The sequence below is a fragment of the Falco cherrug genome, chromosome 6 (genome assembly GCF_023634085.1).
Source record: "Falco cherrug isolate bFalChe1 chromosome 6, bFalChe1.pri, whole genome shotgun sequence".
Taxonomy (NCBI): Eukaryota; Metazoa; Chordata; class Aves; order Falconiformes; family Falconidae; genus Falco; species Falco cherrug.
Window position 1 is genome coordinate 18887556 of NC_073702.1, and position 16841 is coordinate 18904396.

The 16841-nt window shown below is 40.1% G+C and overlaps 1 protein-coding gene across 2 annotated transcripts in view; it reads right to left on the reverse strand.

Moving 5' to 3' along the window:
- The window catches only part of LRRC1 (leucine rich repeat containing 1), a 106776-nt gene that overhangs the window by 43581 nt on the left and 46354 nt on the right, over positions 1–16841 (reverse strand). For both annotated transcript variants that reach the window (XM_055714502.1, XM_055714504.1), the window contains exons 5-10: positions 12736–12792; positions 11074–11137; positions 10266–10340; positions 8365–8509; positions 5333–5451; positions 4270–4353 (exon numbers count right to left, since the gene is read on the reverse strand). In XM_055714502.1, the coding sequence (XP_055570477.1) occupies positions 4270–4353; positions 5333–5451; positions 8365–8509; positions 10266–10340; positions 11074–11137; positions 12736–12792 (544 nt within the window). The remainder of the gene's footprint in view (positions 1–4269; positions 4354–5332; positions 5452–8364; positions 8510–10265; positions 10341–11073; positions 11138–12735; positions 12793–16841) is intronic.

A 16841-nucleotide genomic window follows, 5' to 3' on the forward strand; every position in this document is an offset into this window, starting at 1 on the left:
ATTACCAGATGTCTGCAGGTTGTACAGACTCATTAACAAAAGCACATGAACTGGAAAACATTCCAAGGAGGTTATTTATGCAAGTGCCAAAATCAACACACCAGTTTCACCAGTGTTCCAGTGCCAGGGTGGGATTTCAATACCAAAGAGTCACCAGGCAGGTCTTTCAAGTTTAAGGGGAAAAACATTTGTAACTATGAACAGGTTTAGACATTCTCTGTTCTTGTCAAAGTCTGTTTCACCACTCAGTTCAGTGAGAGAGGGATTGAGCTGCAGGATGAGATACTGAAGATGAAATCTGTCAGTGACTCAAATCTTGGTCATAACATTCAGCTGTTCCATGTTTTACCTTATGTATCGGCATCAGATACAAAAGAATCTTTGAACCAGGAAACTTTGAACAGGTATTTGCATATAAACTCCTCAATAATCCCAAATCAAGAAATCTTACACCAAAAGGTAGAGATTGGTTTTACAAGCATTCATTGAAACAATTTGGCAATGTAATGGTTTGACAGCCTGACCCAAAATCCAGTCCTAGTGATGTGCTTAACAAAACAAACAAAAAAAAACTTAAAAAAACCCACCACAAAAAAGCTAGACCTCACAGATTATCTCACCAGGTTATATTATAGCAGACACATCATTTCCGCCAGCCTTTCTACAAAAGCTCTCTTTGCTACAGAAATCATTCTGAAGGGAAGGACAGAGACACCAGCAGGTACATACGATACTGGTTACATGTACTCTTCTACTTAGTAGAGTTCCTTTTTTTCTGTACACATTACCAGACTCTTATGTCTTTGTCCCTCTCCAACAGAAACCAGTAAAGGGCTATCCCACACCTATTTCCTATAAAGATGAAGGCCACAAATGCACAGCTGTTCTAGCATTCTGTAAGGCAGAGAAAGAATGAGAGGAGGTGGGAAGGAAAAGAGGGGAAGATAACAAGCAAGAACATCTGCAGTGCATACTCTGCTTGCCATCTGACACTGCTTCTGTGAAGGCAGAACCAGCGTACAAGCACCAATAGTGATTGATGTGCAAAGGTCTGAGACCCCCAGTCTTTGCCATACTATCTCAGCAGACGTCTTTAGCAACACACAGCAGGGAGGGGTATTGAAAATGACCACTGTCAGAAGCTCATGCCTGGCTTTAAATATTAATCAGTCAGTTTGAGATGAAAATAAATGGAGAAGACGGTATGATTTCTCACTGTCAAGCAGAACCTTCCAACAGACAGCAAAAGGGTGACACATTTTTTGGTTTTCTTTAAGTGCTGTACCAATGCATTTTGTACTATTTTTCCTGCAGTTCAGTAATGATGAAAAAGAAAATGGAAATTAAACATTTCACCAAGACACCAAATTGTTCCTCTCTGCCACCCAAAGGGAAACTCAAAATTGGGATGTTTGCCGTTATCAGCACCCCTGAAGCTGCTCCTGTGTACGCTCTGTGTAACAGCAAACAGTACTCATAATACCTGTGAACTCTGTTTACGCAAAACATTTTTCTTTTAGAGCTGTGAAATGCAGCTCTTCACTGAACTCCTCTGAATTTTAACCAGAAAACTTGTACTACAGAAATGTTCATGTTTGGTTTAAAGCAAAAAGCTAATGATTAATAAAAATACTATAGTAGGAAAATGAAGCTCTAGGAGCAGACAAAACAAGAGCAAAGTGGTAGATTTTTTTTTTCCATTTTTAAAACTTCGTTAAAAGGCAACCTAAAGACTTTGAGGGAAGTGTTCTATTGCACAGCTTAAGCACAAGGAATTGTAACTAAAACTTGAAAAACTGAAACTGAAAAATCTTGTTAGCTAGATGGTAGATTCTGCAATACGTACATATTAACAGTATTTTTGAGATAAACCATTTCATCAGTTGTCTATGTTTTCTGTTTGTTACCATTACCAGCTTGGAATTCAAATCCACCGATCTAGAGGGTGGATATGACCCTCCAGTTGGTGAAGGACTGACTTCCTTTAAAAATAAAAAAATAAAAGAATTTTAACTGAGCAAAACATACTTCAATGAACCATTATGGAAATCTTACAGTAAATACAATTTCAAAGCATTTTCTCTAATGAGAAAAACACATAGGTGTGGAGATGTTTGGAGAAAAAAAAAAAATAAATCTGTTTCAAAGAAGTAGATGCCAAGGAGCTTGGTTTCCTCTGTTTCTCTGCCAAGCTTCCTGGGAACCACACGCTCCCATCTTTATTTCCTGGACTTTCTACAACTCCCCAGCTCACCTCATTCCAGATAACACCTTCCATTTCCTCATCACCTGCCTTCTCCAAACACAGACTCATCCCTGGCTTTATCCCACTCCTAGTGCAGGTGTCCCCTCCCCTCTCTCATGTTCACTAATGTTCTCCACACATGTTCTTGTTCTTCACTTCACCCTTGGATACCCCCAGCTGCTTCACGGACTGGGCAACGCTTTCCACCTCTGAAACCCACTTCTGGTTCCAAGTCTCCAGTTTCTTGTTCAGCATTAATTCTTTCATTCTTCTGCCCCGAGCCCTTGGCTCTGTTATTCCTCCCAAACAGACACACTCCACATTCATCCTGCTTAACCTGCCTCTGAAGTTGAGCCTTCTCCTCTCACCTGCTTCTGACCCTCCTCCTTGCAAGCCACACTACTCACCCCAAACACACCGTTTCCAATACTATGGACTTCGTTAACCAAGAAAAGTGCTTGTATGCACATAAGCTATTACTGGTCAATCTGGAAATAAAAGTTTATCAGTAAAACCTTACATGTTATAACAAACTCAGAGCCCTTCTGCTTAAAGGTTGACTGGACAAAAAATTGTACAAGTCTCAAGTACAGATAGTTTAGGACACGTGTAATAAGTTCTTTGTAAAGAGATGGGAAGTTTTCTGCTGAATGAGCACAAGATCAAAATTGCCATCACATCCCAACCCAGAAACATGGTTTTCCCAAGGTCCTGCTTTTTGCTAACATTTATCCAATTCATCTGCATTTATCCAATACGCTCTGCAATTTTCTTTTCAGAACCAGCAGCACCTCTGCAGAGGAGACACTGTCCTGCTAGAGGAGCTGCAGTACTCCCATCTTCTTTTCCTTCCCTCGCCTCCCCCCCATCAAACATATACTTAGAAGCCAACCTGTAAAGAAGCAATAAGGGCTATCATGGAGCCCCGATTAGGTGACTGACCTGTGCCAGCTCTGGGCTACTGGAATTGCTGCTACCAGTACCACAACAGCATCCTCTGCCCCTGCTCGATCCCTCCTCTTCAGGCCATTGGCTTTCCCCAACTCCAGGTTCCCAGCTATTTTACTTCCTCCTCACTCCTCCTCCTCGAGCTGTCCAAGCTCTGTAAGTAAGCAGGCCTGAACAGAAGTGTGTGCTCACTAGCCAGAGCTGATAATCCTCTTAATTCCCATCCACCAGCTGCCACCTGAGAACATACCCCTCCTGCTCTGAAGTGACTGAAAGTCATGAGCAGAAGCTATGAACTCCGAGCCACGTTAGAAACAGACAGAAGTAAGGGGGAGTACTGGGACAAAAAGTATAGAGAAACAGTAGTGCAAACAGAAACAACTCAAAGTCCTGTGTTCCAATCACAGAATGCTGCTTCCCCTGTCCACAATTTACTGCTGAACTAAACTTGTGAGGCCTTTGTTATATTTAGTTTCACAACAGAAATTCTAAATTCATTTCACTCCATATACTGTTAAAAAAAAGACAAAAAGTACCAGTGATCACAGTTGTAAGACTTGAGGTATCAGTGATCTTTGTCACATCAGTTTCCCATACTTAAAGGCAAAAGCAGATCTCCAAAACCAAAAAGACTGTCAAGACAGCCTCTGAATAAATTTTCAGAATATAAAACCTGAAACTCTGTTCGCTATTGCTCACAAGAGTAAGGTGAGGAAGACTCCAGCAGTAGTTTTATACTACATGCAGAAAAGGCATATTGATTTACATGCATTCACTCTACCAGAACTCCCAGTCTTCAAATAGTGCTGGACCTGACACCCACTCTGGGAATTACTAGTTACAAGCTAATTAGACCCAAGCCTCCTTGTTCAACTTCAAAGACATTTTGCACTTCCAAGACACCAGGTCTCCACTGCTGCTGTTCAGATCTGATGGGACAAGCTTCTGGTTGTGATCAGTTTGGGAAGAAAACCCAGTGGATCAAAGCTGCCTGCTACTCCTTGTAGGCATTTGAAACCAAGAGTCTTCTGTTCGTATAAGCACATATGTGAGAGTTAATTGCACAAAAAACTTACCTCTTTGGGCAAAGATGTTAATTTGTTTCTATCAGCATTCAAATTGTTCAGCTTCTTTAGTTTTCCGATGCTCTTTGGCAATGACTGTGCCAACAAAAACAAAACAATACGCAAAAAGAATTTGAAAATTCAGAGTCAGAACAAAACTTATCCCACTTCAAAAATGAATTAATAGACTGATCCATTTTCAAAACCGGAGTGTAATTAACACTCATTAATACAGGCCTTCCAAAGGAGATTCAAGGTTTTATCTTGCAGAAGAAATGTCCAGGAATGTCAGTTTCTAATAGAAATTCACTCACTGGTTATCTCTGCACTAAGACGAAAGATGCACAGCAGACGTTTAGAGAAGTATGTATGCAGAACACCCATACCATCTAACTTTAGGCTTCCTAAACAGAAGCTTGCCTCTGGAGTGGCATCTTTCCAACAGGCTTAAGCTCTTAAATCAATCGAGCACTAACCTAACTTTAAAAATGCTCAAAACCAGATTTTTATAACCACTTCTACCCTCCAAGTGACAGTATCACGTGAAGGCAGTTTGAAAATAACAGAAGGAAACACCTAATAAAACGAAGTCTGGATTTTATTTTAATTGACCACATATCATATTTAATATTTGGCTGGAGTAGATCAGCAGAGCAAGGAACAGTACAACAGCAGCTCTACAGTGCTTTGGGCTTCTATTTAGTTCCAGCAAGTCAGATCCACATAACATACAGCAAAAAAAAAAAAAATCAGCAATAATGCAACATGGAACAATCTCCACATTAAAAACACAATGAAGTAAGTGATACCTGCACTCCACATGCTCCAATTCCCTTACTGGTCATGAAAGATTCAAGAGTGAATATGTAATTGCTTAAGCCTTTGGAAGAGCGGATTGTTGCTACACACAACTTGATCTCCAGTGTTCATTTAACAGGTAAGAAATAAGATGCATGTAAAGGAAACTTGCTACTTAGCGGTAGCAAGGTTGAGTAACCTTACAAACTAAGTGATTCAGCACTTCGCAGCAGGTCTTACTTCTGCCAGCCATTTCAGCAGCCATGACCATGCTTACCTGCAGTTGGTTTTCTGTTAGAACTAGTTCTGTAAGGCTTTCGCAGTCTCCAATTGAATCCGTTAGTTGAATAAGTTTGTTCTGATCAACCTTCAAAATGGAAAGCCTCCTCAATTTTCCTGGACAGAAAAAACACCACATTCGTTCAGTTTAGTATCCTCCAATACCTGCTTTAATTACAGAAAATTTTACTACTACAGAACTCTAACATAATTATTTTTTTCAGGTAAAAGAAGAATTTGAGCACTGCTTCGCTTGGTGCTTGCACTATTTGTGTAAGTTTATAACATCACTGAATTCATATTCAATATAAATACTCATATCCAATATGTAAGCATATTAAATTGTATTAAAAGTTGCAATCTGAATGGTACCACATGTAAATGTCAAGGACATGTCTGCCCAAAGGAGAAATATAAACAGGAGAAAATGATCTATTTTTTCCTCAAGTATTCAATGTTTATTAGTAAAGAAGCGTTCAGAACATCACCTATGCCCTCAGCCACAGTAAGAAAGGCTTGCACTAAGTGACAGTCCAAACCCAAACAGGGTCAAGGTCTCTTTTTCCTAACAAAAAAAACCAGTTAGTCAGACATGAAACCAAGGTTTGTTTTTCAGACTAGAAATCAATCTTCTTTGAAGGCCTTCCCCTCAGGAAGGGCAAAATAACATTTCAGAGCAGAAAGCTCACCTTATTCTGCTCCTTTGTACCAGAACTGTCTTCGGTGCAAAGCAGCGCTGACCCAGGCACAGCCCAAGACAGAGAATTCAGAAGACATCGCTAGCTGCTGACACCTCCCTGCCCATTCCCACTTGGTCCAAAATAACCTGTAATAGGCTGGCACATCAGAATTGCTGATGATGCTAAACCATGAGGAGACAGCTGATACACAGAAAGATCGCAACCTAAACAGAAACCCAAGGTTCAGCAAGAAGTGCAGTCCTCGGCACCTAGGTAGAATAAACCTGAGCACCAGTACAGGCTGGGAAGTGACAGGCTGTACAACAGCCCTGCTAAAAGGGCCTGGGGCCACGGTGGGCACCAGGCTGAATATGAACGAGCAACGAGCGAGATCTCACCAGCAATAAACACTGGCTGGACTACATTAGGAGAATTACAGCCAGCAGATCAATGGAAATTACTATATCCCATCTACTTGGCACCAGCGAGGTCACACCTGTAAAATCATGGTCGGTTTCATGTCCTGTCCTCCCCACCAAGTCCCCAGTTCAAGAGAGATGCTGATGGGGGTCCAGTACGAAGCTGTCAAGATGACCAGGGCACATGTGAGCTGAGGCTGAGAGCGCTGGCTTTGCTGACTCCAGCAAAGCAGCAGACATGGAAGCATCTAGGAACAGCCCACAACTACTTGAAGGGCAGTTACAGGGATGACAGAGCCAAACTCTTCTCTGCAGTGGCAGGCAAGACAGCAATGGCCACAAATTGAAGCATGGGAGGTCCCACCTGGACATCTGGAGAAGCTTCCTCAACTGGGAGGTGGTGCTGCACTGACACAGGCCGCCCAGGGGATGCTGGAGCTGCTTCCATTAGGGCTTTAGAGACTTGGTGAGGCAGGCCACAGCTGACCTGACCTGCTGGTGTTGGTGAGAGCCCTGCTTCAAGAAACTCTGTGGATCTACCAATCCAGCCAATGACTCAGTGATCAGCTGAGCTCCTCCTAGTAGCTTCCACAGAGACCAGTGAGGTTCACTTCAACCGCAACACCAGATTTTCCTCTATTTTGCATAGTAAATTCCAGTATTACACAAAAGGAGTAAGTACTGTAGCCCTAGCCAGTTTTCCATACATAAGCAAGCTACTACATTCACATAAGTAGCAATTTTTTTTTGCCTTTGCCACAAAATTACATTCAGAAAAGTTCCAAGATGTACACCCTAGCTACACTTGGCATGAAGTGGCCTGACCCTTTGCAATGACCTTCCTCAGCAAAGGATCTCCATTTAACAGGCTTTCCAAGAAGCAGCAGCTCCTCTTGTTCACCAGCTGGAGTTACAGACTAGCTCTCCTTCGGCAGGCTGTCTGGGCTGTAGCCTTTCAGAAGGTACATCTCCGTTTGTGATGTACAACAACTGTTATGGCAAACTCAGGTCATCAGAGAGGGCTGCCACAACTCTCTACCAAACCCACATTAGCCAACTGAAGGACCAGTAGTCACCCCACTCTCACAAGCTGAACTTCTACAAAAACATTTCTCTTAGAATCATATAGCGTATGGAAGGAGGGGGAAGGTCTGTCCATTCTTTTCCACATTCACAAGTCCTTCTTCCCCTATACCTTGATTTTTTGGGGGAGTGGCGGGGGATCCTGGCAAGAAGACATGCTCTTGCAACATGAAAGTCTCCAGAAAAACAGCTGATGACTAGTGGAGAAACAATGCCTTGCTGACTACTTGTCACAGCTAATGCAAAGGTAAAAACATTTACCTTAAAGAAGGCACCGGTAATGCTTCAGAAAGCATTCCTCAGTTATTAAATCTGTTTTAAGGGGTTAGGCACAGAAGGCTGTAATCTGGATCCTCAAGGGTGAGGAGTAATGGACCAAAGGTGGAACAGCCTTCCACAGGGTTCAGTATAGGATTAATCACTTTGTCCAGTTGAAGATAATTACATATTCCCCCCTAAAAAGGACGTATTTTTTGTAGTGAGACTGTCAGTCAGTCTTACCGAGTGACCTACAGCATGTTACAAGCTAGAATTTTACTACATTAAAGAGTTACGTGAAGAGTTATGATGGTGATGTGGACACAATAGGAATAGAGAAGATACTTACCTGAACAAAATAAGTTAATGTATCAAGTGAAGACAAAAAATAATTAGAAGGTAGTCATCATGCAGACAATTAAAATGTAAAATTAATAGAGCTATGCATTTCATACTAAGCAAAAAAAAAAAAAGCTGAGGCAGACAAGCTCATCTCTTGCACAGAAAGACTTCAAAAGACTTGAAAACAAATTACTTCCAATTACAGTGGATTACATAGTTCTGTGTGATAGCATTCACCTTGTACTTACCGATGCCATCAGGTAAGACCTGAAGTAAATTCTGAGAAACAAGCAAGTCTGTTAAAGAAGTGAGACCACTAATTTCTTCAGGAAGGCATTCCAATTTATTTTCAGAAACGTCAAGACAAAGCAGGTTTTTCAGGTTTCCTACTTCCTGTGACACAAGACAAAAAACTTAAAAGTCATGCCCAAACACGTAACAAAGCAATCTGGAAAATGTACCATCACAATGAAATTCCAGAAAGAACAACAATTCTCTGTATGACCTCTGAATTGGCTGTTCTTTGTATGACCTCTAAACACAGAAAAAAGTAAATAATTCATTTTACATATGATATACCAACCAATTCAGTCACAGTTTCTTATTCTAACTATTAAGACTGGCTTCAGTAGTCAGACAAGGTATGCTGAGCACACCCAGGCAAGCACCAGCCAAAACTAGAGCTTTCCTCAAGTAAAGACTGCAAAGTTGTGTTTTACAGAACTACAGATTATCAACCTCCACATAATTAAAGTCTGCCCCTCCCAATTAACCCTAGGCAAATTAGGATTAGTCTCTCCTGGCTGATACAGCAACATGCCATGACATCTAGGGATTTCGTATCTTCACATCTCCCAACTGCAACAAATGTAGAAATAGGAATTGGGAGTGTTGCTCTAGCAAGCATATTTGAACTGCCAAGTTATACTGCCATCATCTACAATTATTAATGATTTTTTTTTTCCACAATGGTAATCTGCCAATTAGCTTAAAAGTCTGACAGAAAAATAATTTTGTCTCTGTTAGCCATCAGAGCACCCTCCCATTCCCCATGTACACAGACACCCCTATACACACTCTAGAATAGTTCTCATTTTAATCATCCAAATAATCTTGTGAAGAACAGAATGGCTGGGGCAGAAGTGTCCTTTACTTTTACACACAAGAAATTTTCATACAGTGACAGTCTTCATTCTAACTCACAAAATCAGTCCTTTTATTTTCCAACTATTTCCCTCTCATTAAGGATCTTTTACTACAACACACACATACACCCCCATTACCCTACAAGTTCATCTTCTGAACATTAGACAAAACACACAATAATGGCCAACTTCAATAAAAAAAGCTGCTGAAGTCACACCTCACCTTTTATGAATGATTAACAGTGTTTGACTACCTCTACTCAAAAAATTATTAGGCCAAGCCAATAACAAAAAAGTCAAAGCAGCCCACTAAACTGTAACTGATTTCCAATTTACACTGTTAACATTGAGATCAATACAGCAAATAACAGCAAACTGCATGAGAACAGGAGAAAACAGGTTTTGAATTGGCTCTAAAGGAAAAAAAGATGGAAAAGAAACCATTCCACATGTTATCAGAGTTCTTAAGAAAGGGAATTTAGAGTGCTGTAAGCCTTAAATGCTAAGGCCCCTCATCACATCACTGTTGGGGGATTTGCCTACATAAATCAAAATTCCTATTTATGGCAACAGTTGTTACTATTATTGTACTTCTCCCAATGTATTTGAATGGATGAAAATGACTGCAAAAAAAGATTCACCCTCAAAACTGCGATGTCAATAGATACAAAAGGTGAGGGTTAGCTCAGCCAACTAGTGGCTCCCTGATTATTGGGCCAGGACTGTACACAGACAATGTGTCATCCTATAAATTGAACAATGTGCCTATTAGGAAACAATTCCTTTGTCAAAATGTTTAAAACAAAATGTCTGACAACACATGATATCATGTACAATCCCCTGCAGAGGAACTCATTAAGAGAAAATGCTCACACACCCAAAACCAAATCCAGACAAAGTAAACTGAAAACTATTTGATTTTACATCACCTCCTTTTAGGTATAAATGAAAAGGTTTCCTTCTAAAAGCATCTTCAAAACACTATCAGTAGAGCCCATCTTTACCTGAGGTATTTCGGCTAATTGGTTTCCATCCAACCAGAGGTCTTTGAGATTGAAAAGTGCACCAATTGTTTCTGGCTATAACATAAAAAATAATAATGTTAAGTAGTATAGGAGCTTCAAGTAAAAAACTAGACAGTCACCCTGTAATCACAGTAAAAGTAAACCAAACCTTACTTCAAGCACTATTTAAAGGTACCACTGTTAAATGCAGCAAGGGTGACTGTGAGTATTTGGGAACACCATGCAAATTAATTGTTATAGCTTAACAAGCCACCATACTTCACCTGACGTGCACTAACAAATTACATGCAAATCCAACATTTAATTGAGTCATCTTAAGGGAGATGACAGGTATTTTTTGGTAGCTCTATCTGCTACAACATCAGACACTGCAACCCTCAACAGTCTGCCTCGGCCCTTTCCCAAAGATTCCTATTCCCACCCTGGAAATAGCTGAGCTTTCACCTGTGCTCAGCCTGTCCAGCTCCCTACAGAAGCCCATACGTTCACTAAAACTACAATTGAAGACAAGGGTTTGTGCCTTTCCACTCCTTTTTCTTGCTGTACAAAAAGTCTGTGCAACACACTCATTTTCTAGAAATCAGCTGCAGGTTTTTGTGTAAGTATTATACTGAACAAGACTAAGCAGAAAAAGGAAGCACTAACTGCAAAAATTCATCTGTACCTATAGAAAGGCTCTCCCTCCATACATTTTTCTTTCTTCAATTTTGGACATCCTATGATCTATTTAATGTAAATGATGCGTAAAACAAGACCAACGTGCACTTTCACTGGCATGTTCTCTTACCAAGTGATAAAGTTCATTGTTTCCTAAATCAAGTTCTTCCAGTCGCTGCAGCTGGGCAAGTGATCTGTAAGACAAGATAAGTCAAAACAAAACCACATCAAACTAAGCCAACAGAAACCCCATGTATTTGAATGAGCTCATTTTACTGAAACTTGTATCTCAAATTACAATGTATTGTAGACAGACAGTTATTTTACTGGGCACAGTCTATTTGTAGTAATATCTTACTGAAAAAATAATTTGGTTTGTCAGTATTACTGTATGCCCTTGAAACTCACAACTTGGTATAGGCAATCAAATCATTACTCTTTATTTTAACCATCAATCCCTCAGAGTGGGCAATGCTACATAGTTTAGTATAATTGGTTACGTTTCTTTTTAGGGGGAATTTACAGTTACACAACTGGATAAAAATTCCCCATAGTGGTCACATGTAACAGTGCGACTCAAGACTTAATAAATCCATCATTTCATCTTCTCAACATAATCTATCCATTTCTGAAGTATTTCAGGTTGGATTTGAGGATGCAGAGAAAAGGCCAAAAGGATGCAAAAAAAGTCTTCTGAACATGAACAGAGAGAGAGGGCCATCCTTCTATTTCAAAAGCTGTCTGTTGTAGAGTGCTTGCTTACCTTCCCCAAAACCACAGTAGCACAAAAGCCAGTGAGACTTGCCAACTACATTACTGACAGTCAGAATTTTCCAGAAGCAATAAAATTGTCAACATTTGTGATAGCTTCATTCTGACACCACATGGCAAAAGCTAGCTAGCAATTCATATCTTCTGACCACTGACATTTAAAGTGCCTCGTGGCTCACAGCTGTAAACAGCTGCAACTGAGGTATTGGGTAGACTGACAGGAAAAAGGCCCCTAAAGCAACTGGGGAAGAGACTCAGATCAAAATAGGTTAAATCTACTAGAGTATACATTAGATTATCTGAACAAGCAGACTAGGAGTCACCAAAATTCTTGCAAGAAGCAGCCAGGTAGTGAAGGACGGAAACTCCCTCACTAGAGAAAGAAGAGGGTTCTTCCAGGAAGCCAAAAAAGGAAGACACCTGATTAATCTCACAAAAAAAACCAACCATCAATTCCTCTGCCACAATACAGACAGCACAGAGACATCTAGAAACCTTTTTTCCGCAAAAAAATCATGGCGGGTGGAGTGAGACTTCAGGCATCAGTAGGCCTAGTTTGTCAGCAAGGCTTTGATCTCCAGGTTTGGGAAGCTTTTGGTTACTTAGCCCTGAACACAAATGCTTATTTAAATGCTGTGAAGGTCTAGAGTGGAAGTCTCCAAGATCCTGTTATGCTACTTGCACAGTTAGGAAATTCCACCACGAGAACAACCCAAACCACCACTCCCACTGCCAATGCACTCATTCAACGCATGCATGAAGAAATGTCTGATGCTGGTGAATTTTGCACACAATATTTTTACAGAGTAAAACCAATCAAGACAGACTGCAGGCTCCTGCTGCTAGCCAAATACAACTACAAATAATGGATGTCAATAGGTGTTGCTAAAACAAAGCTGTATCTATGTTGCGATTTGACACAACATTTTATCTAGCTGTCGTTCAGTTTCATATGTTAGCAGATTTTAAGAATAAGAACATTTTATGTTAATATAATCAAAACACATGAAATGTCACTTACTCAGGTAAATATGTCAGCAAATTTTCTCTAAGTTCCAGTGAAGCCAGGTTATAAAGACTAAAAAACCAAACAAACAAATCACATTTTAATGCAATCTTACTTTTTCTATAACGCATTTTCAGAAGAAGAGTGTGTGTTTACACAGTTTAAAACACAATTGCTGTGAACTGATTCTTTTCCTGTTTTAATTCAACCAGACCAAAGGCAGCATACAAAGACTGGAAGCTTTCACTTGTTCTCTGTTATACTTCCAACACATTAAAGCTAGAAAGTAAACACACAAATTTCTATTTGTTGAAACATCAGTAGTTGCAAGTTACTAAACAGGGCATATTCATATGAATTACATTTACTTACTCGCTTTCAGAATCTGGCGTGGGCTACCAAAGTTACAGAGCATCAAGTAAACCCATCACTCTTCTAACAACAGCGCGCTCATTACTGTAAGTGACATTATGCTTCTAAGCAGCTCACTTGCTCTGTAGCCCAGGCTTTTACTAACATCACCATAGCAACATTCAGATTTTTCAGGGGTTTATTTATGACTAAATGGAACACAAGGAGTCAGACATTATCCCAACACTATAATCTGCTCTAATCCTCCAGCGTCCCAGGGAAAAATAAAAATCAGATATGGTGACTGCAAATAAGTAGTTTCCTACTACAGAATACGTTCTGTCCTGGCGTGCAGGGAAGGGGAACAGTGTGCTAGCCCTTAAATAAAATCTAAGCTTAAAAAGGAATTCCACTACATTTGAAACACATGTTAAATCTAAACCCAAAACAATTTTTTTTGTATACCTCAGGAAAAAAAAAAACACAAGCCCATGCACACAGACCACATAAAACTGGAAGATTTATCTTCTCTTCAAACAAAACTAACATACTGAATTACAGGGTCATTAGTTAGCCCCAGTAAAAAAGCAGCTGATAACCTGAATAAAACTGAAGAAAACCCTTCATATTGCAACTCCAGTACAGCTATCTAAGCAGGGAAAGCAACATAACTGATGCAATGGGTTATTAAAGGAGAAAAAAAGATTTTTCATTGAATTTGGATGGTGTCTGGAAAAGAAATCCTTATTTCAAGCACCTATTTTGTACAGCATTCAGAAAACAGTGAACAAAACCTCACAGGAGCATTTCAAGCACCTATTTTGTACGGCATTCAGAAAACAGTGAACAAAACTTCACAGGAGCTTTGATTACTGCCTCAGCAGCTCTCTCCAGCTTTTAAAATAAGCACATTTTACCCAATGGGTTCTGTATTCCTCGAGGAGAAATACAGTTAAAACATACCACACAGGTGAAGATATAATTTTAGTAGAAGCCTATTACAAATTCAATTAAATGACAGGTGAGAATAAGTCAGCTATTACCACAGAATCATTCAACAGAAACAAGGTAATAAGGAAGCCATCATTCCAATGATGCAAGGAGAAAAGTCTCACATAAAAATTTCAACAATATAAAACACAAGTCAAGACCGGACATGGTACCCAGCATCCTCATGGAAACAAAACCAGTGGAGGGGGACAGGGAAAAGGCAATTGAGAACCATTTCTCTCAGAGAGGAACATGGGTCTGCTCTTACATTGCCACTCACAGACTATGACATTTTTGTTTACAGGTTTTCTAGAAACCTACTTCAATCTTCCCTTGAATGTCACACTTTCTCTTCAAGCTCCTATTAGGTGAGGCCCATGATTCACTTTAATAAGGAGAACATAAAAAGGATGCGCACACCACCAAGCTGCCTTGTAATCTTGTGTTTACAGATCACCCCACATGTACTTATCTCCCTCCCCATCATGTTGAAGTGTTGACGGGTAAAATGGTGCAATCTCTTAATTTCTCTTCTTACATCAGACACCACTTTGGCTGTGGTAAAGACAAATCTTTGTCAGCAAAACCACGTTCAATAGCAAGAACCTGGGAACCACCATCTTAACCAGCCTTATCATATCGTTAAACTGGGGCATGCCAGTGACTCAGCTCACAAAATTGATCCTGCTTAAAAATAACCCAGCAAAAAAGAGTAAAACAGATCCCTCATCCATCATAGAATAAATCTGCTTAAACACCTGGGCCAGTACAACTGCCAAGGAGGTGCAAGGAAGGAATCTGTACTGCCCAAGCCAGCAGCACCATGAGGATGCACTGGGTCGCTGTGCCCTTGTGGATACCCTGTCTTTGCATCCAACGGTATGCCATGCATTTTGGAGACCGGCTGTGGCCAATCGCAATCCCAAGCTACGTTCTCACAGGAGTCAGCTACCTACAGGCCCATGTTTTTGTCTCTAATGGCACAGCTTTCTGGGGGAGAAACACTTTATCCTACAGCTACCCACATCCACAACATGCTCACAACTGTAAGTCTACCCTGAAACAAAACAGAGACACTGCCTTTATCTTTTCTACGTCTTCCAAGGTCTTGAGTCCAAACCCAACGTAAGCGGACCCCAACAGGCAAAACCAAGCTTCTCACCCAGTAACATAAAATACAGACTAAGTCTATGAATTTTATACTAGCAAAGCTGCCCCACTGCACCGAAGTTTTATGTTCAAGGTGGATCCATCTGAAAGAAAGGCCATAAATTAAGAGGAAAGTTTTGACTTGTTACTCTCATATTTTGACTAGTTACAGAAGCAACTCCCAGTAAACCTATGTGCTACAAATGAAAATGGGAAAATGTGACAATTATATCAAATAGCATCATACAAAAGGCATGGTGATGTACTGAAGCACCAATCTCCAACTCATTACAGACTAGAGGTACAGCTCTTCCTTAAATTTACCAACAGATTCTTAACACCATGTATTGTTCAATAACATTTCTCTGGGTTTAAAGTACATTAAGAAAGAGTCATTTGCAAGAAAATTCCTACATTGCTTGCTATTTTTCAAATATATTTTCTAATTTAATAACAGTCTCTCTAGAAAGTATGATTCTTTCTCTTCTCAACTACAGAAATTTTTCACAATATACTAAACAAAATCATTTCCTCTTTTCCCTCTGCCCTTAATTTTACAGGTGCACTGTTCATGAGGAGTCTTCCTGAAGTCCCTGAAAGAAACTAAAGGAAGCCATACTCTAACAATTTCAGGGTCTTTCCCTAAACCTAATCTTCACCTAGGACAGAAAACTAGTCATGGGTGTTACCCGTTTCAATCCATAAAACACGAAGACAACAGCAATATAGTCTACTGAGACAGGAAACATATCCATCAGCAGCTGTTCACAACTGCATTTAGAAACACAAACGCACCATAGAGTATGGTAGGCTGCTCCCCAACACAAACTGTCCTTGCTCCCCCAGAAAAACCCAACAGAAAATGTACAAGCAGAATGTCATCTATATTGTAAAGCAGAAAGAAAAAAAAAAAAATCAAGAAAAAAAGCAAAAAAAACCCCTAAGTACTTTTCCAAGACGACCATCACAAGTAGCTATTTCACAGAAGCTTGCAAAAAGCATTAATGTTGTAATAACCCTCACCACAAAAGCTACCACACACACCTCGAACACTGAGCATGTGTGAAATTACTAAGCACAAGGCAACAGCCAAACCAGGTGGAGGATGTAGTAACTGAAATAATTACAAAGTTTTCCATCTCAGCATTCCAGGTGATTTCTGAGGTAAGGGTGGAACCAAGTCAAATTTAAAGCTACAAACATGGCCTAAAATTTCACTTTCAGTACAAACCAGACACATTCATTCAGTGCTGTACCTAAAGTACAGATATTGCAAGTCATCACGTGAGCTAGAAGAATGAAAAGAAGCGTATGAAATCAATAATTAACAACAAAACTAACAGCAACAAAGTAGTCCATGAATGTTGGAAGTCTCTTTCCTGAGCATCCCTGTCAGGATTTGAGAGAACTCACAATCCAACACGGTCTACAAAAAGGAGTATTTGCAGTGTTTCCTATCTATGTCAACTGCAGTGGTCTCCTCCAAAATAAAGGTAAGGCTAAAACCAGCCACTAAGACTGGAATCAAAGCAAGACAGGTTTTATTTGGGTTAATTACAAAGAGATTATCAGTAGCAATATGCCCTACAAAACAACTGTTTCAAAAGCAGACCACTCTGGACAATAGCAAT